The sequence below is a fragment of the Oreochromis niloticus genome, linkage group LG11 (genome assembly GCF_001858045.2).
Source record: "Oreochromis niloticus isolate F11D_XX linkage group LG11, O_niloticus_UMD_NMBU, whole genome shotgun sequence".
Taxonomy (NCBI): Eukaryota; Metazoa; Chordata; class Actinopteri; order Cichliformes; family Cichlidae; genus Oreochromis; species Oreochromis niloticus.
In genome coordinates, this window is record NC_031976.2 from 31,791,574 (window position 1) to 31,818,030 (window position 26,457).

Consider the following 26,457-nt stretch of genomic DNA (forward strand, 5'->3'; position numbering starts at 1 on the left):
GGCTTTTTTATTTCACTGAATATATAAAATATAACTTTTGCAGCCCAAATCATAAAGCAATAACTTATGAATTTGTGGACACTACTGTACCTCTGTGTTAACTTGATTCATTTTTCTTTTCCTATACTACAATTATTCTCTGAAGCCGCCTAAACAACATGTAAAATACTTATGGAAGTTTTATTTGTGCGCCACACAAATGCAAATGTTTTAGCTTTGTTATGAAAAATGTAACCTCAGAAATTAAAAATGTAAGAAATATGCCAAAGGAAATGAAAAAGCTCAAATTATTTGATTGTAATAATAATGTGAGAGCACTGTGTGTCTATCATAACCATTGTTGTAGAAGTAATGGCATTACAAAATAATCATACTGGTAAGGTGCTTGAAGGAATGGTTTATTGTGATTTAATTTAACTTTTTTTTTTTTTTTTATTGACAACCACATGTGGATGCTCTGTTTGGCCAGTGTTGATGCATTTATAACGGGAGCACCATGCAATTTTGCAGTTTGTTAAAAAATCTACTGTTCATTTCAAGTCTCAAAGAGATGTTTAGACTTCACCAATTTTCTTCCACAAAAGCCGGCTAAGCCTGTGATGTCACTGAAAACTGTAATTTACACATTGTGAACGCATTATGTGCAGATGTTTTGGAGCAATGTCCCTAATCCCGACACAAAAGCACGGGACAGATTATCCAGTTTGTCCTCTTGAAGCTTGTAGTTCACAAAAAACATGATCACATGAAGTATTAACCCTTACAAATTTGAAGCAATAAACTCGTGTATTCTGTTTTTTTTTTTTCTTTTGGAAATTACTTAGTATTTACTAATAGCCATTTTTTAAAAACTCCGAATTAACTTTAAGAATTACTTAATTGTTAAGACTTGGGGTTTCAGGTGATTAATTTTTAAAATACAATCTTGTAACTGCAATATAAAAATGTACTTATTTTATAAATTCTTCTTCTTTTTGTGCAGTTTCAGATGAAAACTTTTGCAATTTTAGCAACTGTGTTTTTAGTCTAAAGAGAAAAGACGAAGAAACAGACATTTTCATACAAAACACAGTTTATTCGACAGTGTCTAGGTCCAAGTACCAACAGACCCCATACAAAATAAAAAAAAGGGGGGGAGAAACAAATGCTACAAAGAACAGAGAGAACTTCCATCTACACAAAACATCTCCTTGAAAATACATTACCAATAACACAAAAAAAAGGTATCCATTAAAGATAATATATGTAAAGGAAATCCCATCATATTTAAGTGATATTACATAACAAGCCTGGTAAAATGTTGAATGGGAGGGCACATTGAACGAGAGTGTGAGCGAGGGATGGTACGGTGTGTTTGTGTGCTTTCTTCTTCCAACACACTGGGAGAAGAGGGCAACAGTCAGTGATGCAGCAGTCATGTGGGCAGGACAAAGAAATCACTTTAAAAGAAATTAAGAAGAAACAAAAAGGAAGGAGGTGGGGAACAAGAGGTAGCAAAGGGGTGCGCAGAGAGGTAGCAGATAGCAAGAGGAAGATTTCTAGAAGAGGTAGCTAGCAGATGGAGGAGGAGGAAGAGGTAGCAGAGATACTAACAGTGCTAGCAACAGGGAAGGAGTAGTAGTTCTGGTTAAGACTTCACATTAAAACATCCTCATATTGGATTTATTATTCACTTGTATGTCAGCTTTAGAATGATGCAGGATGGTGAATGCAGACCATTGTTGAAATGATGATTAGAGCAGCAGGAATAAAATAAACATTTTAATTTATTTAAAGCTAACTTGCAAGTGTCATAAAATGTTTTTAATGGTTGAAAGCACTTGCTGATGACCTGACAAAAACAACTACGTCATGAAGAAAATGGACTTCCAAATGTTGAGAGTGACTCGTTTCGAGGAAGAAAATTCCGATTTTAATTTCCAAGATTACTGACATGAAAATACTTTAAAAAGCTCAGAAAAGGGAAACCCGAGCAATGGAAAATGTGGGGAATACTGCGACAAACCGCAGCTAATAAATGGATCTTGTGGTGAAACTGTTGGGCCATTGGCTTTTTGGAAATATGCAGTCCTATCCTAGTCCTAATTCAGAGAAGAGATGAAAACAAAAAGCTCATAACGTTCCTTTTTTCCCCTTTTATAGCTACTGGACTTGATTTTTCAACTTTTTCAGACACTTTGTTCAGCTGATACTGAAAATTAACACGCAATAACTGTTTTTCTCTCAGCTGAGGTTACTTTAAATTTCCCATTACAGAAAACAATAAAGGAAACAAGCATCCAGCTTGAGTAGCTGATATTTAAATACCAAATCTGCACGTAAGTATTCAGTGGTTTCGCCCCTTGTTTAATTTACTGTAACATCACAGGACAGAGCGTTTAAGGACTAAACAGTTATGATTGCTTAGTAACTTATTATTTTTCTGTGTAATGGTTTGATACACGGAAATGAGGATACTGGAGAGTTTTACAGTAGCTGGAAATTAATGCAAAACGTGCACTAAAGAGGGGAGGAGGGGGAAGAGGGGTTAGCGAGGTAAGCAGCACTAGGCGTGAAGAAACTGAGCATAAGAGAGGGGGGCGGGGTTTAATCGCTACAGTATCAGCACCTAAAAACATCTAGAAGCCCACCGTGCTGAGGAAGAGCATCGTCGTGTTGTGATGTTTCAGCCGCATCACAGCGTCTCCCTCTCTGTAAAGGCTGTGTGAAGGTCAGCAGGAGATTACATGTGTGTTTGTCCAGTGCTTTGTGGCAGGGTCTGGCCAAGTCGGTGTGTGCATGCAGCCTCCAGTGTTCGCCACAGCTTAGCTTACATGTCTGTGTGTGTGCGTTACAGTGCTGCAGGTGGTGTGACAGACAGAGGAAGGAGGTGGATGTACTTCCTTTCATGGCCGGACCAAGTCCCAACTTGTGCGTCACTGAATGAGATTTAGCTTCCAATTTAGTTTATATTTGCTAAATACTGCAAATGTCTTTAGTATGCAAAACTTTTAAATGTTAAAATCATACAATTTAAAGGTTTTACTTCTCTGACTAGGAGGTCACAAAGTATTGAGAAGAGAACTTGGGACACTTGGGTATTTCTGGTCTTTTTTAAATGGAATTTTAAAGTCTAATGAAATCTAGTAAAAAGTTTAAGAAGTAATTTTAGTTGAACTCTTACATTTCAAGCACAGCTAAGAACAATTTAAACCTTTTCAGCAGGTATCCTCTCTCACTCCTATACTCAGAGACTGTTAACAGTATTTACAGCTGCCATTTTTGGGGGGGTCAAGGAGGATGCACCTTATCAGACAAAGGCAGACCTAAAGTTAAGTCTCAGCCTGCCTCTTTGTTCAGTTTTGACTTTATATCTCAAAATCAGCTAGTGCAGAAGTGAATGAAAAACAGATTCCATACATTAAAAAAGGCACAAATGACCATCACCCAGCCCTCTGTCTGACACACATTCACAGACACACACTCACACACAGAACTACAGTGTATCATTTCAAGAGGAGCGAGAGGTAGATACTCGACAAGACAAGAGTGAGGGCAGGCTGGGTCCCCCGTGTGTGTTTTATTCATGTTAATGTCTGAAAAATCTGCTTGCTTCAATACACACACACACACACACACACACCACCCACCCCTACAGGTCACACCGGCCCTCTAGTCTCGCTAGCTCCCCCTAGTGTTTGTCTTGGAGAAAGAGGAACCAGACAAAAAGCAGGGCGTGTGTTTTGTGAGACTGGAAGGGGGTTCCAGTGCAATTAAAACAGCACTGGAAAAAGAAAGGAGGAAAAAAAAGAAAAAGAGATGAGACAGTTTTTTTAAACCATTATTTGTTCTGTCTCCTTGTTTTGTTTTCTGTACACAGGGTCATTCTCTACATCCTTGGTTTGGCCCAACAGAGCAGAAAACAGTGTTTATTACTAGACGACCCTTGCCGCTCTGCCCTGAGTGGAAGTCTGTATGTATGGGTGTATGTGTGAAATGTCGGGTTACCTCTGCTTTTGAACCCTGTGTGTGTGTGTGTATCCTGTGATGAAGTTTATAGTAGATGTGAGTGCTGAGTGAAAAATGTCGAGCCAGTAGCAAAGGCCATCAAAAAGGGGTTGATGTTAAGAGAGTTAGCTTCAAGCTTGTGTGCTTTTTTGTGTGTGTGTGTGTGTGTGTGTGTGTGTGTGTGTGTGTGTGTGTGTGTGTGTGTGTGTGTATGTCCTGTGTGTTCGCACGTGTGTGTGTAGCTCTTAGTTGTCAGCCACTCGCCCACTCGGAGGTGCTGGAGGACCTACAGGAGCAGGAGGGATCGCATCAGGCTGTGCAGGTGGTGGACCAGGATCTAAGAAAGAGGGAAAATTCTGGTTTTAGAGCATAAAGGAAGCAAGCTAAAGTTTAAACAAATCTGAACTAATATATAAATGAATATGAAGGTAACTGTAATCCTGGTTTTTCAATACCAGTCATGTGTAATCAACAAGTTCTACATGGTATTTAACCCTTGAGTCTGGCTTTCATCGTTTGCATTTCTCTGTGCAGTTGTAGCTGCACTGTCTCTCTTCTGTCATATTCAAGAAAATATTACAACACTGCTTCACAAAGCGATAAGTTTGGATGTGAAGAGCTTTTCACAGAACCTGAAATTCTTAAAGCTTTTACAATGGTTCAATTGGCTACCATCCTCCTCCAGTACAATTTATTAATCACAGGTTAATTGTGGATGCAATTTGTAAAGCTGATAACTGACTTTAAGAGCTCCCTCTACTGGACGATGAGGCAAAATACATCAAAAACAGTCTGTATGCTTAAAGACAAAAAGGTTTAATTTCATCACAACAGTCTACCATGCTTAGCCTAGCTAAAGGGCAAGTATTAGACTTAACGCACAGCAGTGGTCTTATTTTGTTGAAGAACTAGGATTGTATTTTACAGCAGGCTTTAAATTAAAGCCTGCATTGACTTCTGGTAACCTATAACTTATGATGATGGGCAACATAAATGACATCCTTAGGGATGAAGAAAATTGTATTTTTCTCCTCCTCCTTTTAAAAATATTACAGGTTAGGCATCAAAAAGTGCAAACATAGCTTAAAAGTTAATAGTCTAAGAATTAATGGTATCTCTATAATATGTCATCTGCAATAAATCTAACAAATTTTGTTTCTCTTGAGGAATGTAAATGCTGAGAAGTCTCTTTAATATAATGCAAAACAAAAAAAAACGATTAAGTAACTCCATCCTTAGAGTTCAAATTTCAGATTTAGTACACGTGGAAACACAAACAGCAGCTGCCAAAAACTTAAATACACATCATTACACTGGTGCTTAATTTCAGATGCTGATTGGCTGCTTTACAAGGTCAGAGAAATCAATGCAAACCACAGGGTCTGTGCGTGCTGTGATGCTAATAAGCAGCAATGATCCAAATGTTTAGCTGCAGCTGACATTCAAAGTAAATACCAGCTGTCGGCTCTGGGTCAAAGCATTATTTGATTTCCCAGAAAGATTTTGTTTCTTAGGTTGTTTGTTGCGTAAATACAGGATTCTAGAAACAAGGCCATAATTTAGCGTGTATTGGTTTTGGTGAATTAAATTTTCACAAATCAACAGAAATAAACCACCTTGAGTTTGCTTATATATATTCAAAAACAACAAACATAATGAGAGGGTGACTATTTATACTTACACATGCCGTTGGGCGCTCCAGGGTGGCGTGGGGGCATCATGGGAGGCATGCCACCGGGAGGAGGCCCAGCAGTAGGAGGGCCAGACATCAAACGTCCAGGCATTGGCTGACCTGGTCCCATTGGTCCTGCAGCATTGAAAGTACAAATAAGAGAAATCAGACACACGGAGATCAGATGGACATAAGGGAGACTTAACAAAACATACATGAGATGCTTCAAACAACAACCAACATGATTTTGTAGAGGAAAAACAGGCAATGTTCTGTCCTTACCCTCTGAGAACACTTTGATATGTTATTTTGCTGAAGTCTAATGTAATGAGCCAATTATATGTCCACATTTTCCTGCAGTTCCCAACAGCAAATAATCACCAAGGGTTAAAACCAGTCCAAATTAGTGGGACTTTAATAAAGTAATTCATGTAGCTGTTCTTTTAGGTAGATTAACGCATCAATTTAAAAAAAAAGAAAAGAAAAAAAGATTAAAATTGTTAAGCAAGTTAGTAGTTACTACCAAGCTAGCTAACAAGTGGCCAAGATCTAAGATTACAAAACATAGCTGCTAGTATAACTGTGGGCATATATGAAGACAACCCACTAAAGGCAGCAGAGAGTAGCTACTGAGCTATCAATATTTGATATGGCAAACAAACAAAGTCATAACCTGGTAAAGCTGCTGACATTCTTTCCCCGTTTCAAAGCACCTTAATCTCTGTATCACTTTGAACACCAGTGTAGTTTTCCTTTCCCTTTACCTGTCTGGCCTGGGTGGTGAGGGGCCATTGGGTGGTGACCCATTGGGGGGTAGCCAGGGTGCATTGCAGCGCCGGGTGGGGGCCCTCCATGGTGTGGTGGAGGTGCTCCATGGTGGGGAGGAGGTCCTCCGTGATGTGGTGTGGGTCCTCCTGGGTGCATGCCTGGTGGAGGGGGCCCAGAGTGTGGTCCAGCCCCAGGCCCCTGTCCCTGTCCCTGTCCTTGGGCCTGGGCAGCTGCAGCAGCAGCAGCAGCCGCGGCTGCCGCTTGCTGCTCCATCTGCTGCCTCGCCTTCATTTCGGCGTATTTGAGTTGCTCCATGTGGAACGCCTGACGCTCGGTTAGCAGCTGCTGCCTCTGAAGCTCCAACTGCACAGAAATGCAGGAACCATGAGGAAAGATGATTTTAAGACATTTATAATACCAAATACCAACAACAACTGGCAGGTATTGCAGTACATAAAGTTTCGTTTTCATTGCTTTATATCCTGATAAAGTCTGCTTTGCGCCAAAAAAGTGGACACTGACAAAAAACAGTTTTTACACATACAGGCTTTCTTGTTACAGGCCACAAAAGGTATATTTTACAACTACTTTTAAAAATGTTTTTTTTTTTTTTAAATCTTTAAAAACTGTGTATGCATTTGAGAGCTGAAGAGCTCGTGCTCATTTCCATTTTGTCCAACTAAACAGGTCGCTGTTTTGGCCGTTCCCGATATCAATCGGCGGCCTTTCCAGAACTTCTCTAGTCTGGCAGCAATAATTCTTCTTCCAGACTGAACCTGCAGCAGGTGGACAAGCTAGCATGTGTGCAGCTATGCTGAAATGAATGAGCAGAGTCCTACAATAACTACATAGGCCGCTGCACTCACCACACATTCCTTATACTGATGAGGCTGGACCCACATTATCATCAGGTGGGTATTTCAAAACATGGGTATAAAAATAAAGAACTACAGCCAAAGTCAAAAAGAAAGTTTATGAAGCTAAAAAGAAATAAACTAGCTTCATGACAAAAATCAGAATAAGAGAGGGGCAGGTCTGTTCAGTTCCTTCTGCATAGCACATACAGCTCTAAATAAAGCCTTGTGTTTCTTTGTTTTAGAGTCCCAGTGTTTTACAGTTTATGTTAGGAACAGCAGCAGGAGTGGGTTGGTTTCATTCCAGTGTTCAGAAAGCCTCTTTAATCAGACTCCTTTTCATGCACTGTTTACAGCTGTGAAACTGGGCTACACTGCCAATGCTGCTACTGTGAAAACACAGTTTTACACTCTCACTAGCGTCTCCAGGGATTGTGCAGGGACAGAACACACACAAACAAGAGCTGAGAGTCATTCATTTGCTCTGTCGGGGCAGGTAACACTTTCACTTGCCTCACTGAACAACAGCTTTGCTTTTGAAAAAATGTTCTCCTCACAGAGAATTAATGCTGCGTCTCTTTTTCAATCTCTATGGAAGACTTGGGCCAAGTGGGGACAAACTTGTTGACTGGCCAATATCTGTTGATGAATTAAATATTTACTAGTTACTCGTGGCAATATAGCAACCAAAGAAGCAAAACTTTGTAACGCAGTCTTTTCCGGACAAGGATGTGCTTAATCCAAATACAAATGAAGAAGTTATCTTTCTTTTTCATTTTAAAGTGTTTTACAATTATTTAAATTTTTTTTAAACAGTCTAATAAAGACTTCTAACAAGTAAGGATATTTGTATATTTACCTAATTAATTATATGGCAGTGGTGTAGTGCTGCAGTCATGTTCCACCTTATAGCCTCCTAAAATATTGACAATTGTCCCAATTAAAAATGTCTGTTCTGCTTTAAATTTGGGAGTTTAAATCAAACATTCAACTTTATCTCAATATCTTGTGAAAAGTGTTGTTATTTTTATAAAAAATATTTCACAGGCTAAGATAGGGTGTCTGGAAGTATGAACAAGTTAAATGTAAGACCTTTATAACAGACTCTTAAGTGAATCTGCTGTGAAAGTCACATAAAAGTGAAATATACCCATCCCAAATAAACCTGTTGATGGCAAGTTGAAATGGTGTTTAAGGAAACGTACAAATATTTGGTTAATTTTAAAACGCCATCCAAATATTTATCTTTTCAGACTGCTACAGTAAACCATTTGCACACATGCAAAACCTATTAGGTGAAACCTTAACGATGCAGTCATGCTGTATGAGCTAATTGTGTAGCATTATGTGCCAGAGATTTTCACGGTGGTGAGAATGAAAACGTTCTTGGCTCTGTGGTGTAGTGGTTGAAACATTTGCCACACACAAAAGATCCCCAGTTCAAGGCTGGGAGGAGACACAAACAATGCCTTAAACCTTGATTATTGTGTGTATCTGTGAGTCCATTTGGGTCTGAGTGACGTCCATGTGGTTGCCTGTTTTTTGCCACTGCTCGGACTTGTCTGCAGAGAATTTACATTACAATGCATGAGCCTCGGGTAGCAGACTTCAAAATGAGTACTCTGCTGTTGGGTCTCCAGGTATCTGTATCCACAATGTAGTATAATAACCACACGAGGGTCACAGGCTAGTCTACTTTTCATGCCAGTCCCAGATTAATGGGATGGCTGTGTCAGGAAGGGCATCTGGCATGAAATCTGTGCCAAACCAAGCATGCAGAGCCGTCCGCTGTGGTGACCTCTTGGGAAATACGGAAGCAGCTAAAAGTACCTAAAAACATTCTCCTTTGACTTAAATTCTTTTTAAAAAAACTTATTAGTTGCATTAATATTTTAATATTATAGACCTTTCAAACAGCTAATTTTCCACTTTAGTGAGTAGGCGTAGCTTTAAAGTGCCGGATGAACTTCTGTTAACAGCTCACCTTCATTACTGATAACCACAGTTATAAGCCTTTAATGAGCATTAGAGGATTTGAGTGCCTGCATTAACTGAAAGTGAAGGGTTCTGCTGGCCAACAGAATACAACATTGTATTGAAGTATTCCTGACTTACAGCCTCTTTCTCACGGTCCATGATGGTCTCAAGTTCCTCAAAGTGCCTCAACTTGATCTCCAGTTTCTTCATCTGGGTCTCGACCAGCAGAGCCACCAAGGACTTGATCTTCCTCTCCTCCACTGCTGCCAAATGCTAAAAGGAAGGCAATGGGCTGATGGTCAATATCTAATCAATGCTAAATAACCATTTCCAGCATTTTACTACTTTAACACTTACTAAGGAAAAAGTACAGGATTCCCTCAGAACAACAGGTACACAAAATTACAGCAGCAACACAGTGTCATTTGAGAAAAGCTGAAGTTGTTCCATGCATTTGTTGTTGCAGAGTCAGCAGTCCTGCAGTCTCACCTTGGCCTTTGTGGCAGCAGATGCCAAGGCAGCAGCGGCCGCAGTGGCAATGTTTCCTTCGCCGATATCATGTTCCAGCTTCTTGCTCTTGTCCTCTCCCTCCTCTGTAGGGGTTTTCTCCTCCTTCTCCTTCTCCTGGTCTGAAGATGATGTCTCCATAGACTCCTCTTTGTCTTTGTCTGATGAAAAAGAAAAAAAAAAAAGTAAAAACTTTGTCAGTTTTAAAAAAGAAATTTTTTTCTACATTTCTTTTTTTTTAAAAAGAAAAAAAAATAGAAAAAGAAAAGGTCAAGCACTTTTTGTCGACTTTTTAAAGACTGTCTGCTGAAAAACATAATATGATATTACAGACTAATGTCTATCAATTAAACAATAAAACATTAAATACATGATCAAATCATCAGAATAATCAACCAGAATTAGACCCTTTAAATTGCAATTTAAAGACAAAGTTACATGCCTGTGAAACAGAGCTTTAGTTTCACTTTGGCATAAACTGTTACCTGCTTGAGCGGTCTTAGCCTCCCCTCCCTCTTCATTCTCTTCTTCACGCTCTGATGCCTCCACTCCCTCTTTTTTCACCTTTTCCGTTGCTTCTGTCTTGTCGCTCTTCTCGGCAGACTCGCTCGGCTTCTCAGCCTCATCCTTCAACTCACCCTGAAGGTCGAGGAAAACCAAAAATGGTAGGCGTGCCACCACAGAAGAAAAAGAAAAAAAGAAAACAACTGTACTGCAAGTCTGAATTTAAGATTTGCCATTAGATTTGAGAAATAAGTGTGGTTCAATGTAGCTAGCTGCTTAAAATTGTTGAATAAAGGACATTCATCTACAAAAGCCTGGGAGTACACTCAATAGTGGATCAAATCTCGACCCTGTTAACTTTCTTCCCCCCAATCACTAATGTATGATAATGAATAAGTCAACAGCCACTAGTGTCATTACATTCACCCCTTTTTAAAGCACGAGACAAGGGCTAAAAGTAAATGAATTGGAAAGTTCAAAATCGTGCAAAAAATAAGTGAAGTGGCTATCAATGTAATAAGTGACAACTATCAAACCTAACATGAAGCATGGATCAGGTCATCTGTCTGCACGGGAATACTCATGAACCTGTCACAACATGCCAGACTATCTGAAGCTGTAATCTTGTAATTACATCAGAATAATGGAGTTAGTCTTTGTTTTTGTTTCGTTTTTTTTACTCTTGAGCAAAACATGATGAACTGATCTGGCCGGTAGTAAGAAATTTCGCAATATTTTGCAGTTCATACACTCTTAATAGAACCTGAGGTATAATCCAAACCATAGTTTTGATCAAAATAATCTACCTCACCATTGGATGGGATTATGTTGCATCTCCATTACCAACGCTTGTCACCCCTCCCGTTATGTTACAAGTCTGGTTATATTGTGTACTTTCAATGAAAAACCTAAACCATGAATGAATTCAGGTATGTGCATGGCCTAAGTTGGATGTTTTAATCTGATTTATTAATCAGTCTGACCTTTTAATTAGTAGGGGATTTATTATAATATCCATTCATAAATAGATGTTTAAAAAAAAAAAAAAAGAGTTTTCCTATGAGACCGTGAACATCTGAAGATGCATGAAAGGTGGTCTCACCTTGTCGGCCTGCTGGGAGTCGGAGTCTGTTTCCATCTTTTCCGGCTCTGTGGTTTCTGTAATTGACAGGAAGACTGAAAAATCAGCATCTGTCAGACAGATAAAACTAACAAAGAGGGTCAGAGATTATTTTAAATACATTCTAAATTTACATGGATATTACCAACATTTGTGATATGACTGTAGCTGAATAGTCAAACAAAGATATATCACCAAGATATATAAACACCATCAAAAAGCAGCGTCTGACATGCAGGTATTAAGGTTGAAAGCACTTTAAATGAATAGGCCCACAGGAAATGACAAGTGTTGTGTGTACACCCACACGTGACCGGGTGAATACATGCGTGTGGCTGAGTGTTAAACCATGTCACGGGTGCACTTGAGCGTATGTTAAGAGTTTGAATATTGATTTTGTGCCAGTTGAGTGCTTTAGGCTAAAGGAGGCATGGAACACATTTAAACTTATTGATTACAACTGTAGCTCAAGAGAGCATTAATCCTAAACACGTGATAAGTATTGTGTGTGTGTGTGTTTGTTTGTGTGCAGGGGTGGTGTGGGTAATTTTCAAGACAGCGCAGAGAGAGAGAAAGCGGTGAGAACATGCTTGAGTGTGGTGACCCAGTTTTCTCCTTCACCTCCTCCCACTGCGCTGCCCCATCTGCAACCGCAGCTTTAATACACTGGTTACCACAGCAATATACACAGAAACACCACAACATTTCACAATACGTCTTTACTCCTCAGTAGCCTGCTGGTAAAAGGACTGATGTGTAGCAAAATTTAAATACAAGCCCAAATATGATGACATGATGAGAAACATCCGTTAGCCTGGACATATGCACAGAGCAGCAATTTAGAGTGGACATCCCTCATTTCTGAATAACACCATTATGTTGGAGCTGGTCACAAAACTACCAAACCTCAGCAAAGACAGACGATTATTTTAGATGATACCTGCCTTTCCCCAACAGGAAATGCTTGAGGTATTACACCTTCTAACATGTCTATAAATATGTTAAAGACTTTCCAGGTTGGCTTGGAGGCATCAGCCTATCTTTCATTACTATCTGTACAAATGACACTCACCAGTCTTTTCTGGCTCCTCGGGGGCAGTTCCAGCAATGCCGCTGCTCTCCAAGCCGAAGGCAGGATCCACCTTCCCAGTAGTTCTGGCCGCCTCCTGCACCTTCTTCACGTGAGCCTCCACCAACTCAGCTGGCACCTCTTCGCGCACGCGAGAGAACTCCTCTGCAAACAAAGAGCGGATGTTTTTTTACTTTCAGACTCATTGATAGTAATATGACAATTCATTAGTTCATGGTGTGCTCAGACATGAAGCTAGTATTGTATTCCCAAGCATGCCAGCTGGACTGTGCAGCTTGTGTCATTATAAAGTGAATAAACAAAGTAGTCACATATACACAGACCGTTTTTGGAGCTGCTTTCACTATTGTGTGTGATTTTATTAATCACTTGGTGTTCTCGTAACAGTGTTAATTACTCACAGAGCTAAACTATTTTTTTTTTTTAACTGTACATAGCTATTTTCCCCTCTTATTCTTCCCACTTAAAAAGAAAAATAAAAGCCACACATCAGTATCGCCTCATATTCTAGCTTAGCTGACAACAATCAAATCATTTGATATTCATTAATTACAGTGGCCAATGTTTGTCTATTGTCTCAACTAAATCTCATGTTACGTTATCTGAGCAATTCAGTGGTTACATTTATCTTCTACTGGTCTTTTCCTTTTTAGTGTAACTGGCACAAGACCAGGAAAAATATTACTAACTAATATTAATAAGAGCTGCTAACTTGTGTAACAGGTCACTTTTAGTTACACAAAAGTAACATGTGTAACCAAAAGGCAGACATTTCCTCTTTAACGTTAAAAAATCAGAACCATTCAAAACCCAACCTATGTATATTTGTGGCTGCATGATGTTGTTTAAGATACTGAAACTGAATATACAGATAAATTCCTAGTATCTCCTCTGAAGTCAAGAAAGTGCTGCACTGATATTTGTTGTAAATGTTTCTGTTTCTAACTATTTAGCAATTAAAATACAGAAGCTCATTAAAATATCTTATAGACTAAGAGCCTGCAGTTTATGGCTTTTTCCCACCAGCTCTCACCTAGTGCTGCCTTGGCTGCAGCAGATGCCACTCTAGGATCCACAACAGATGCCAGGAAGGCTACTGTGCTCATGACTGGGTTCCCAGACTGGCTGAAAGGTATGGGCTGATAGGCAAGAGGACCAAGTGTGGCCTCCGTACTCTCCAGGTATGGATCTTCAATGGGCAATCGCAGGAAGTGCAGGATGCACTCATCTTGGGTGCGTGAACCAACATGCTCTGAAACTTTGTTCCAGTCATCTTTATACATCTCCAGGGCCTAGACATAGGTGAGAGGAGTGACGATACAAGTCTTATTTTAAAAAGAAAGCCAGAGAACATTTAATAAAGCAAGAGTTATAATTCCACGAAGCATAAAGAGTTTATCTCCACCTTCTTTTTTGTTACAGACAAAAACACAAAGAAATATAATGACAAGAAAAAAATGGTGCTTTTTTTAAAATCAGGTCATAAGAACAGGCTGAGCTTGGTGATCAGCAGCAAAACATCTAAAGTTTTTCTTATTTAACCTCCTAAGACCCGAACTCTTCCACGACATGCATTTTTAATTTCTCTTTGATATTTGGTCACATTGGGGCCCAATGAATGTAAAAACAAAGAATTTCCAGATTTTTTTTTTTTACCACCTTATTTTTGTTTTTAAGAAAAATAAGAGCCACAAATGAGGATATTCATTTAAAATTTTGATAGAACAGTAGCAGTATAATGTCCTTGTAAGTGGATATCAGGCCCATGTAGAGCAAAATTGAGTATTTTGGTCAAAATAACCAAAAATGTGATGTCCACATATGTGGACGGCAGGTCCAAGGAGGTTAAAACAGGACACTCCTATCTTCTGTACTTTAAGACTCACCTCCAGCAGCAGCAGAGTCTCCTGCTCAGTCCATTCTCTGGTGGTGCTGCCTGCTTTACCCTGAGGAATCAAAGTCCACAATAGACATTTCTTTGTTTTTAAATTCTAACACACCAGCTCAGAGAGACTGTTAGAACTTTAAACATGAAAAACACATTAGGAAGTTGAACAAGTTCCAACCTTGATGCTTTTCTTGTTGTAGAGGTCAGAACGAAGGCTAAAGTTCTGCAGGTCGATGGGCTTGTCTTTGCCTTTGTCTGCAAAATTGGGCATTGGCTGTGGAGGAGGAATCTGGAAAAAATAAAATGCCCACACATTAGCAAACCATCTTTATGAAGATGTATTTTTTTTGCAATGGGACCATCTGAGACGTGCAATGAAGCTCATCAATGAAATGGTACAAGGGTATAATGGAGGGAATCCAGAGAAAACAACACAACTGTGAATTTTATTATTATAATTTCAATGAGAATTTTTTTGCAACTATTTCAGTTCGTTTTTTTTTTAACATCTTGATCAAAATTAAACACCCTTTGAGGTTAGTGTGTTGGCCAGAAAAAAACAAACAATCAATCAAATCACAGATGCCATGCTTCCCTTTTAAAGTGAATTGCTAGCAAAAAGGCCAAATTCTTCAGGAACTTGATCCATAACAAACAACAACCCCCCCCCCCAGAAAAACTATTTTAGGTGTTTAGCGATAACGTTCAGGGATGTTATTAAAAGCGGCTCTGGAGTGATAGTCATTACTCAAAAATTTCTTTTTTTGGAATCAATCTATTTATCCTTAAATAACACAATCCTTGCCCACACGAGTGGATTCAAACCTACTTCTTCCATCCCTCTTTAAGTTGTCCTTACCGGTTGGGGTCTGTGGTTAAGAGGCATGAGGCCAGAGGGTGTGTCAGCCAGCACAGTAAAATGAGGAGTGGGAGGGGGGCCCATCGGCAATGGACGAGACTCTGCATCGACCTGGTAGTTCACCAAACCCCACTGCTCCAAGAATGCATGTACCCTGGAGGGGGAATAATTAAATTAAAAAAATAATTTAAAAAATGCAAAGCTACTTATCATCTTCTCTTTAAAGCATTTGTGGTACCTACAAGGGTACCAGTCAAATGCATGGCATTTCTTCAGGACTGTGTTTGGCTGAAGGCCTCCCAGTAGGTGTTAACTTGCATAATACAGTGACTAACTTTGTTGTGGCTTGGTCAGCTTTACCATTAGAACAATTCAATTCATTTAGGGTAAGTTTTTAATATTCATAAATATTTTTTATTGAGTTACCCACTGTCCATTAATCCAACCAAATTAATATGTAACACAAAAAAAACAAAAAACAAAAAACCCCAGAAAAGTTAAGAACATGTGGATCTGTCGAACCTCATGATGGCGCAAACATCCCCAGTCAGGTTCCTGCGGCAGGAGGTGGAAGTGAGGTACTCCTGAGGATTCAGCCGATACGTGTCGATCATGAAGTTGCGATAGGCCAGGTATCTGTGTTGGAAATGTTGCAGTGTGTTAGAATGATAGGAAACTTATTACATGAAAGCTGCATTTTTATAAATGTGGGACTGATGAGTTTGTGTGTGTGTGTGTGTGTGTGTGTGTGTGTGTGTGTGTGTGTGTGTGTGTGTGTGTGTGTGTGTGTGTACTCACATTTCTGGAGTTTTGGACTTGTTCTTTCCATTGAAGAACTCTGGCAAGGCTCGTCTCTCGATCTCATGGATGCTAACAAGAAAGGAAAGGATAAAATATTGATAGATATCAAAGTAGGAAGAAACAATGTTATTCCTAAAATAAAACAGCAACACCTCACTATCTCTCCAAAATAAAAAGCCTCCTATCATCTCCACTCCACATAAGCTTTTGAAAACTTAGTTATAACTTATTAACTAAGTTATTTGTGTAATGTAGCTTAAGTTTCAGATTCACAACACTTACCTGTTGTAGTCAAACCAAGCAGCATAGCTGGGGATAACGATGTGATGCGTCTGTTCAGTCACATTGTCCTCATTGGCATCCAGTCGGTTTATTTCACTTTTGCCTTGTTCCTCATCATCCTGCAGAAGGATAAGCAGACAGGTCACGTAACAGCAGTCTGAAAAAAGTCATCGTGCTGCGTAATTACAATTCATGAGACAGCCCTACTTTGGAATTAAAGTGGCTTTGCTCACAAACATTTATTTAAAAAAAACAAAGCCTGTATAAAGAATGAAGAAAAACAGCAGGTGCACGCTAGTTTTTAGTTCTTCGAATAATAACTATAGTGATATTTTAATCGTACCATTTCCTCATATTCCAATTAGATTTAGTTTAACTGAATCAAAATACACTGTTTATATTACATATCACTCCCAGGAGAACACAGTAATGCTGTCCTTCCTAACTACACGTGGAGAGATAAAGATAGGCATCAGTGGTCTTACCTTTCCACCAGACATCACAGATTCATCTTCCATGTCATCTGGAGAAAAAAAAAATAAACATCTCAACTCAGGTTTGCTTTTAATCTGCGGGACAGCTTATGCTCACATACAAAAGATGCTAATCTCACTCATATAATTCCTACACAAGGATACAAGTTCATTTATAAATACATACCTAAGTCGGCCACATTCCCCCCTTTGACCGGTGTATTCTCGCTGTCTTTCTTTGAATTTGCTGTGCATGGAATAAAAGAAAAAAGTGAACAAAGTGAAGTACAGAAGAGGGGAAAAATTAAAATATTTAAGAAAAATTATTCAAAGACGGTCTAATTCAGCCATGAGCATGAAGGCAATAACGAGCTTTCTGGTTTGCAAAAGGGGAGACTAAAATAGACTGAGTGTGTGTGTCTGTGTGCTGGAGGAAGAGAAGGAGATTTCTTTGGGACAAAAGTGGGACATAACGAATGGGACTTGGTCTAAAAAGAGCATTATAGACAGAATTGTGTGTGTTGGTTTTAAAGGGAATCTTTAAGCAGAATACAGATCATGAAAAAGAAGCATCCTCAGGCTGTTTTTCTACTTTCTGACTTGAAAACTATGTGCGTCTCTGGGAATGTTTTTTTCCCCCTGGTGCTGAGGGGATTTTCCTGTCATCATAACATAATCATTCAGTGCACAGCAGCCACATAGAGAAAAATCACAAAAAAATGAATTTAAAATTGAATGAAATAAAATTTGTCTCCGTTTAGAAAAGGACAAACCTTACAAAGAGAGAAACAGGACAAAAATCACAGTGCAGGTTTTTCACTGCTTATAAAGCTCTAGCTGAACATTGCAACACATAACAACAAGACTGAAGAGGGCACTTATGACAGGAACCATTTAAATATCCTAATTTCTGTCTCTGATCTTACTGGCAACTGCAGACAAATACCATTTAAAACTATTTAAAATATGATTTGTTACAATTATAGATAAAATCTAAATACGACTCAATTGAGGATCAATTAAATGTAAAGACAGTAAAGTCATTTTAGTTATGCGTACTTTGCTATACATGTTAGAGCAAAACTTTACATTTGTAACTGAATATTAAATACCCTTTTTATCTGCTTAGGTAAAATTTCTTTAATATGACTATTCTGTGATGTTTAACTACATTTAACAAATATCAAAGTATTGATGGCCAAGTTAGGATGCCTACTGTGGTAAAAATTATTTGGTCTATGCAAGCAGTTTTTGTGTCCATGTAACCACCTAAATTTAAATTCAATTAGTTAGGCATTTCATAATAACTGTCTGATGTTTTCTATGACAGCTAAGACAGAATAATTAAATTCATTTTAGAGGGCTAAAACATTTAATGAACAAGTGTATTTAATGAATCTAATGATAATCCAAATTAATGCTTTAATACACAGGAAAAGTATCTTACGTACAGATGGTAGTTTGCAACACAAACACAAATGCAGCCAAGCTTAGCCCCTATTTTCAGCACATACCATTCTTGGAGATACTGCCCTCCTCCATGCTAGCACCAGCTGAGGAATCGTCCATGTCTTTTGTCATGTCCTCTTCAGTGTCCTCCTCTTCTCCTCTGTGGCCCCGTCGTTTCCAGTGAGGTCCCGGGTTCCTGAGAGAGAGAAATGATTTATTTGCTTTTCTCTAACTGTTAAAACATGACAAAAATCAAACACCAGGATAAATAACTGATATCTTATTATACTGCACCACAGGGCTTCATTGTCGTCCTAATTCTACTCACATCAGTCTCACTGCTGTACAAAGTGACATGTTCATTCATTAAACTATAGTCTACATTGGCTCAATCACACATACACAGTCCTGCTACCATAAATGCTCCCTAGCACAATCAGTGTGTATAAATATCCAAATACAATTAGTCCCCAAGCCTTGGAATATTTAATTTTTACAGCATAAAGTTTATTAAGATCTGCTTAAACAAAATTAATGATACATCTCCTGTTCCTGAGACACAGTCACATTTAGGCCTCTTGTCTTTTGAAAAAATGTATTGGACCACCAAGTTTTTTCCTTTAGAGACAAATCTGAAGTTTTAGGAGACCACTTGCACAAATCTGCGTTTACTCAGTACTTGCTCCATTTTACACTACCAATAAAAACAAAAACAAAGAGAAGCATCCTTACCCCTTCTTGCCTCCCTTCTTACGGGACTCGGCTGGAGTGCTCGGCGGAGAGGGTGAGCGCCTCCTCTTCTTTCCCGCAGAGTTGGCCTTGCGCTCCTTGCGATCAGGTGTACGGGAAGACTGATCAGACAAACCCCGAGCAGCGCAGGGAGCGAGGGATGGAGGATGAGAGAAAGAGCGGCAGAATGAGAGGATGGAACGGTTGCACACACAAGGAGGGGAAGCGGTGGGAGAACGACGGCAGGAGGGGTGGAGTGGGGTGGGGTGGGGATGCCGTGGAGGTGGAGGAGACAACCAGGGTTCCTGTATACTGTCCTCTCCAAACAGACACTCTTTCACACTGACCCTCATTTCAGGATCTGAGGAATTTCTCTTCAGCAGCAGACAAACTTCTTTTTGTCCAGTTGTCAGTATTTGATTCTTTTTTTCCCCTTTTCAAATTTAATAAAAAAGTAACAAAAAAAGGCTCCAGATTAGATAAAATGAAAAGCTTTTAATGTGTTAGCTGTGGCTCTATAGATGATGTTAACTCTATGACTGCATTCTGGAGATTTATGCAAGTCCTACAAAACAATTCATCCAGTTGTCAATGAATTTTGAGCTTTCATAAGTATTTCTATCTTGCAGATGGTGCTTCATCCACCAAATTATAACAACTAGTAGAAAAGACTAAGCCTGACCAGTCAGCTTTTCATGCATTAAGTAAAAGCTTCATGTGAGTGCCCGCCTATTCAGCCAAAACTCACACTCTAGTGAAAACTTCATCTACAGCTTCACACATGTAAACAAGGATGAATATGCTAGCCAGCATAGAAGTTCCTGATGATTAGGTCAGCTGGCAGGCTGTCCTGAGTGCACTTACTACAATGGCCATTCTTAGCAGTCTTTTTTCTGTTTACTTCCAGGCATACTCTGGGGTTGAGGATAAATAAAAAGCTAATTCATATAAAAACTATTTTTTTTGAAAAGCCTAGGGAAGCATGTGCTTACTAACCTCATAGATGCAGTTCACTCAATGTTTTATGTGAGTCCCTGTATGACAGAGGTCAAGAGTAGAACGTAAGGGTAACCCAAAGAGCTACAATTAATGGGAAACTGGAGCACTTAAACATCTGTGTGGCCAGTTTGCTTAATGTTCACATGAGTGATCATGAGGGATCCGTGAAAAGGCCAAAACAGTGTAAAAGAAAACTCAATGTCTCTGGCATCATAGCTTTTGGAGTTCATTTACCTAACATGAACAGGAACCCTGAAACTCATTAGAAATAGACAAAGTGTGAGGAAAGGCTTGGAAAGGATGGGCAGCATGCAGACTGAAGCCAGTTGTGAACGAAGAAGAGTGAGGTGCACAATCCATACAGCAAAGCAACATGCAACGGGACAGACTAACAGTAAAAACATTCAAATTCACACCACCATCCACACCTAGTCTCAGTCAAATAATTTCCATTGCCAGGCTTACATACAATACAGATTTGAAGACCAATTTTAGATTGATACCTCTACAAAAGAGCCAATTTCAACACAAGTCACTTGTAACAATGATCAGGTTGCTGCCCTTTAACAACAATGGCAGGACCTGTGCCGTCACACTGTACTGATGAAACGTGGCTGGAAAACCTGCCTTCACACACATGATTCTCTTGGATTTGAAGTTTGGATCACTGACACTGAGACACACACACACACACACAGCAAAAACACATACCTCTTCCTCTTTGGGGAAAATCCTCTGGCGGAAGCTGACTGGCTTCTTGTTCTCATCCACTTCGTAGTCTTCCTCATTCATCCACTCATTGAAGGCATCGGTGTCTAAAACCCACTTGGCATGGACCTTATCAGAGTAAGGAAGGAGATAAAGTAGAATCAACTCATCAATTTACTCTGCTGGCCTAATTTTCCATTATTTCTCAGTAGAAGACACTAGAGAACAGTAGAAAAGACAGAAATACATAAATGTGCAAAAACAAGGAAATTGGTTAGCTGAGGTGGGAAAGCCGCTTCACTTTACATTTAAAAATAAATAAATAAATACAATAAAACTTTGCTTGGTATGCAGGTAGAAACACATGTCAGATGCATACAATAGTGACCCATTTATATTCTTGGGACAATTTATAACCACATAGGTAACAAAAGCCAAAACTGGAAACTCTAATGACACAAAAAAAGTCTTTCAGTATCAAAACAACACCTATTGGTTAAAGACATCTCACCTTCCAAGGTCTGTCAGTGCTGGGTGGGTCCTCTGGGTCACCGTCTAGCTCACTGGCTGACACCCAGGTGTCGTAGCTAACAAAATAAAAACAGTTATCAGTAACTTCATGAAGTCATGAACAGAAATCTCTCTCTCAGGATGATTTGAGTGACTATTTCTTTTCTTTAATATAATTCCAACATTTTCCTGAAATGCCCAAATATTAGAAGGAAATAATTTACATCCACCAGCTGAAGCACAGATCTGTTTGTGAGCTGCTTAATGCCTCACTCTGCTCACCTGTCTGGGTAGAGACCCCAATGGACCAGCACCTGCTTGTCTTTCCTCATGACAGGACGCAGCCACTCCTCTGCAAAACATATACCATATACCAATATTCAGGATTTTTCTAATTATTCACAATTATTTACAATTTTATAAGCAAAAAAAAAAAAAAAGTGATAAGATTACCAAGCAGTATTTTATCACTTTACTATATTTTACGTCACTTTAAAAATCTTTCATTATTTAACTGCAGTAATAAGTTGGTTTTAGGTCAGAAGGATAATGAAAGAAAGGAGATATGTGGTTAACATTACTTGACTAAGAATTAAGTCAGTAAATTACAGAGATAACTAACAGACCTTCTTCTTGCTGGGATAGTGATGGGTAAATAATATGGGTGGCCTTCGATTTGTCATCAGTAATGGAGCCCTGAAGAGAACAGAGAAAAACAAAATGAACAGCTTAAAAGGGTGCTACACCAGAGCTTCCCACGAGAATTTTACTACTCTGGAAATCATTTCATTCCTGTGCTCACCTGGTGTCTTTTGATGATGTCTTTGAGCTTACTAGCCTGTTTCTGCTCGATGTCTGGCGACAGGTAAACAGTGGGTCGAGTCAAGCAGTTATTCTACACATGAAGAAGGTTTAAGTTAGAGTCACGCAAAAAGTTGCTTTATAACAAAGCTTGAAGAAAAGTAAACTGACTCGTCTCTCAATGCAGTGATTACAGTAGAAGTTTTAAGGGACACTTGACAACACAAAAAACACACCCTTACCTCATTTCCATACAACTGCACACAGTTACAAATCTGCTACCTGCACACTGGCTAAATGGAATCTGAACGTATTCATTTAAAATGTTAAAAGACTTGGAGTTACTGTCGTTTAATTATGAAACTTGCACTAGCTTTAACAATAAACACCCTGTATGCATTTTGAAAATGTGAATGCCAGTTAAACACAACTGCAATATCTGAACTTCATAACTAGAATATACGAAGCCTAATTGAATTTTATTAAAGACTGCACTTTGATTAACAAAGTTCTTATGTTTGTTAATCAAACATAAGCACTTTGAAACAACTAAACAAGTTCATCTGACCAATAAAACTGGGAGAGAACTTTGAATCCAAAGAACATCTTCAAGCACAGGATAAATCCCAACATTTGTAAAAAATAAGACTATGCAAATCACTCGCTTCAGCAGACTTCATTGCAGTTTTTACGTGTCGCCTCATCACATCACACCTTATATTTATTAAACATAAGGAGTAACTCGAGCATAAGGACTTTGTCTTGTACCTGGACCAGGTTCTTTTCAACATTTAAGAACATTTCCACGTTCCTGTCCATCCGGGAGGGATTCTGTAGGTCAAATCTTCGCCTGAGAATGACACAAAGCCACATAAATATTCAAATAATAACTCTGCATTTATTATGACTTTAGGTGCAACTTCTATGACCTACGCCATCCATGGACTGCTCAGATATTCAACTTGGGGGACAAATAAAGTCATTCAAGGTAGTAGAATCACCAAGTATACACTGAAATATAACTTAAATTATGTGTATTGGCTTTTACACACCATTTGCATCAACTGATGCAAATGTTTTTTTTTTTTGTTTTTAACTCCATAAACCAACATCCTAAAATACAAGACCATTAAGATTTTTGCTTATCTTCAAAATGCACAACTGAGATAGTTCAAATTATATTTCTAAGACCAATGACTTCAAAAGGAGGGTTTAAGTTAATGATCAATGTCAGACCCATCTGCTCATATTAAGTTACATAAGTTAACTTACCAGCCTTGCTCACTCTTAAACTTGTAGACAGATCCCAGAATGTGACAGAGAGCACCTCCTGCCTTGAAATCCAGGAAACACTTGGCCTGAAGATATGAGAGGAACCATAAGAACAGAACATTTTACCATTTGGGATTAAACTGTGATGGTGATTTTCGTAGAATGTAATGTTTGTATGCTTACAGGTAGCTTTGTAAGAGCAGGATTGTTGACTCTTCGCCCAAATGCGTCTTCCTGGAAATGCAGCAGCTGGACCACGAGACCTGCCAGGGATTTACTGGAGGGGGAGTCATTCTGGACGTACTGGAAGTAGGCACAGAAAAAAGTTATCAGTAACATGATAGCAATGGCACAGATTCCCATCTCATCTAGCAGTCTTTTTTTTTTTTTTTTTTTTAAGCAAATCAAGGTGGCCAAAAGACAGAAAAATACAACCTACAAGGGTTTAGATTTTTTTTTTTTTAAATGAATTAATTCCAAAGAAATGCTCAAAAGTCTGAGAATGGGCTTCTTCATTTGATAATAAGATAACTCTTTATTGTCATTGCACAGTCATACATAGTACAATGAAATTGGAAAACTGTCCCACAACGACATTGCATACAACACAACACGACACAAGTTATGTTACTGTGATGTGTTAAGTAATAAAAGAAAATAATAAAAAGAAGTCTGTTACCATGATATGAGCAGCCACGAGAGTTGTTTACTAGAGCTCCAATTCTGTTTTGTTTTGCTATACTATTATTAAGCAGTGGGGTATAGATAAGTTAGTCCTGTAAAGAGGCTCATGCACATCTCAGATGGCTTAAGTCATGACGGAGAGCATCATTAGCATGGTTATCAGCAGCTGGGAACATCATCACAAAGATAAGAGCAAGCCTCTCTCCAGAGCATGTCCAATCGTGAATTCATGAACCAAATCATATAAAAACTATTGAGTAATGTTAAAAAACATTTGATTATTTTGAAATTCAAACGTTTCTTGGATCATTATTTTAATTTGCTGGGGGACAAAACAACAGGGTGATATTCACAGGTGGGCAGACTTGAGCAGATGAGGTACTACAGCCTAGAACAGGAGGTTTGGCTACAGGAAGCAGAGATAAGAGTTACTGAAATAATTAGGCAGATTAGTCGACTATCAAAATAATTGTTAGTTGCAGCTCTAGAGAGTCAACAGACTAATGATTTTTGTTTAAACTTGTTATATCTTTTGCCTTGCATGGGAACAGGTTTCTGCTTAGACTGCCGTCCCTGAAATCCAAGTCCTGTTTCCAGCAGGACAAGAGGGATAGTTGGATGGTATTTATTTCCTGATCTTTTTGCTCCAGAGAATCAATCTTGACCAAAAAAATTTAAAAATCAAGTCATGACTTTATCCTTTAAGGTTTAGCCAGTGCAAAATCAATGTAATCCAAGAGACAATGTTAGTGAATCCCATTTATATACTATTGCATCACCAAATAATGACACAAGGTTTCAATGGCTTATTTTAGATTTAGTCTATGCAAAATTAATGCAACACAACAACTAAACACTGACCAGAAAGATCACAGTCAACAGCAACAAAGTACATTTAAAGCTGGAAGACCTTCCACTGCTATATGGCCTCAAATAACTCACATAAATATCTTTGCAAAAACAACAACAACAACAACAAAAAACAACAAAAGGATGTATTTATTATTCTTAAAGGCAAATTTATTGAACAGTGCATATGCTTAAAAAAAGCCAAGTTTATATATTAAATATTGTAATATACATCTGCGTGTAAACGCTGTACTCACAAGCCCTTATCTATGCCATTTCATTTGAATAATGTTTCTGCTATAACTTGAGCGGGCACAACGTGTCAGTGGTTTTGAATGAGAGCCTGATGTGACAAGAGGAGCATTCTTTGTTTGGCTAATTCAGTAGGCAAGTGCAACCTGCACGGTGTGCTATGCTGCTGTGTTGACAAAACTAAACACACTGACAGCATGGAACAGGACTGGGCCTGCAAACAGCACGCAGTGAAGTAGATAATTATCTTCTAAGTAAAGTACCTTTTAAGATGGCATAAAAAGGAGGCTGGGGTTTATTTAGCTAATATTATAAGTTCTGCATGGTATGTCCCGTGACTTACATACAGGTTAGCATCTCGGGCCTTTTGAAAAACTAATAAGAAAGTTTGGTTTATTATTATTTCTTTTTAATGAGAAAGTTATTACATACGGGTTAAAAAATTATACGCGGCTATGTGTCGCTCGTTTGTAAACATTTCCCCCCTGAGCGTCATATTAGTAGCAACATTGAATGGGCAGTTAGCGAGCTAACTATAGCTATTTGATAAACAAGAACTGATAACTCTATCGGTCTAGGACAATGGGCAGTATACTGACGGTGAACTCCCAAACAAAATTATATAGAAGCACTCTTAAAACTTAACTCTACTTAGCTCTGGGTGGCTGCAGCTAACTAAAACATGAGCGCCCCTTTGTGCTAGCGAGACGCGGGCCTTCATAGAAATCAATGGAGGAGCGGGCAGCTAGCTTACCTTCTTGTAGTGCTTTCCGATCCAGAGTCGCACAGTCTCCAGCTGGGATATCGTGTCTGAACTTTCCCAAAATTTCGCAGACGGACCACCATCTTTCTTTCGTCCCACTGCGGTTAAACCACCGACGGGGCCAGTGGTCGGTCCGCCCGAGCCCGTTCCGCCTGCCGTTGTCGCCGCCGTCGCCATTGTGTGTTTTGTTCGCTGCGTTGTCTTTCTCCTCCACGGCGTCCCTCAGCGTGCAAGTTTTCGAATGACATTGCGCAGCCGCAAACGTGTTGAGCATTTTGAAGTCTCGCGAGCCTGAATATCAGATGGTCCATGGGATATGTAGGCACCTGAGAAGGTTATTCCTGTTTTTTTTTAGGTAGTTTGTGTTAAAAGTAAGACGGCGTATTGGGGCCATGGTATGTAAAATAAAAAAAAGGGGGGACCGGGTTGATATAATAACTTAATAATAGCCATTATAAGTTATTTGGCGGAGTACAAAATATCAATTTCCAAAATTCAAGTCAAAAATTTCAAAAAACGTAAATTAAAATAGTACATTTTTAAAGAAAAATCTTGTACTCTTTATGGTTATAAATTCACAAAACTAAGAGGAAAAAAAACTGTTTAAAAAAATCTAAGATTAAAGTCTAAAATTTATTCATTCATTTGATTATCATCAT

General features: G+C 38.9%; 1 protein-coding gene across 2 annotated transcripts; it reads right to left on the reverse strand.

Annotated features, from left to right (window-relative positions):
• Window positions 1-1,054: 1,054 nt before the first annotated feature.
• smarcc1a (SWI/SNF related BAF chromatin remodeling complex subunit C1a) lies at window positions 1,055-26,053 on the reverse strand. Of its 2 annotated transcripts, none has more exons than XM_013274432.3 (28): window positions 25,790-26,053; window positions 23,434-23,553; window positions 23,251-23,336; window positions 22,747-22,828; window positions 21,980-22,072; window positions 21,804-21,873; window positions 21,460-21,529; window positions 21,179-21,254; window positions 20,671-20,796; window positions 18,964-19,058; window positions 18,297-18,427; window positions 16,970-17,029; window positions 16,795-16,832; window positions 16,310-16,428; window positions 16,025-16,096; window positions 15,749-15,862; window positions 15,227-15,380; window positions 14,546-14,656; window positions 14,366-14,425; window positions 13,513-13,771; window positions 12,462-12,623; window positions 11,372-11,427; window positions 10,251-10,404; window positions 9,748-9,926; window positions 9,397-9,531; window positions 6,424-6,790; window positions 5,669-5,794; window positions 1,055-4,324 (listed from the first exon to the last, which is right to left on the reverse strand). In XM_013274432.3, exons 1-28 carry the CDS (start codon window positions 25,973-25,975, stop codon window positions 4,233-4,235), a joined length of 3,393 nt encoding a protein of 1,130 aa, XP_013129886.1. In that variant the 5' UTR covers window positions 25,976-26,053; the 3' UTR covers window positions 1,055-4,232. The 2 variants fall into 2 exon arrangements, with proteins under 2 accessions (XP_013129886.1, XP_003450345.1); XM_003450297.5 differs by having other exon boundaries at window positions 18,964-19,082.
• Window positions 26,054-26,457: the final 404 nt, after the last annotated feature.

Coding starts and splice junctions, on each gene's coding strand:
- smarcc1a (XM_003450297.5), bottom strand. CDS start 25,975: ATGGCGACGGCGGCGACAACGGCAGGCGGAACGGGCTCGGGCGGACCG. Junction 14,657..15,226: donor TTAACCACAGACCCCAACCG/GTAAGGACAACT, acceptor TATTTTTTCCAG/ATTCCTCCTCCACAGCCAAT. Junction 6,791..9,396: donor TGGACCGTGAGAAAGAGGCT/GTAAGTCAGGAA, acceptor ATTTCTGTGCAG/TTGGAGCTTCAGAGGCAGCA.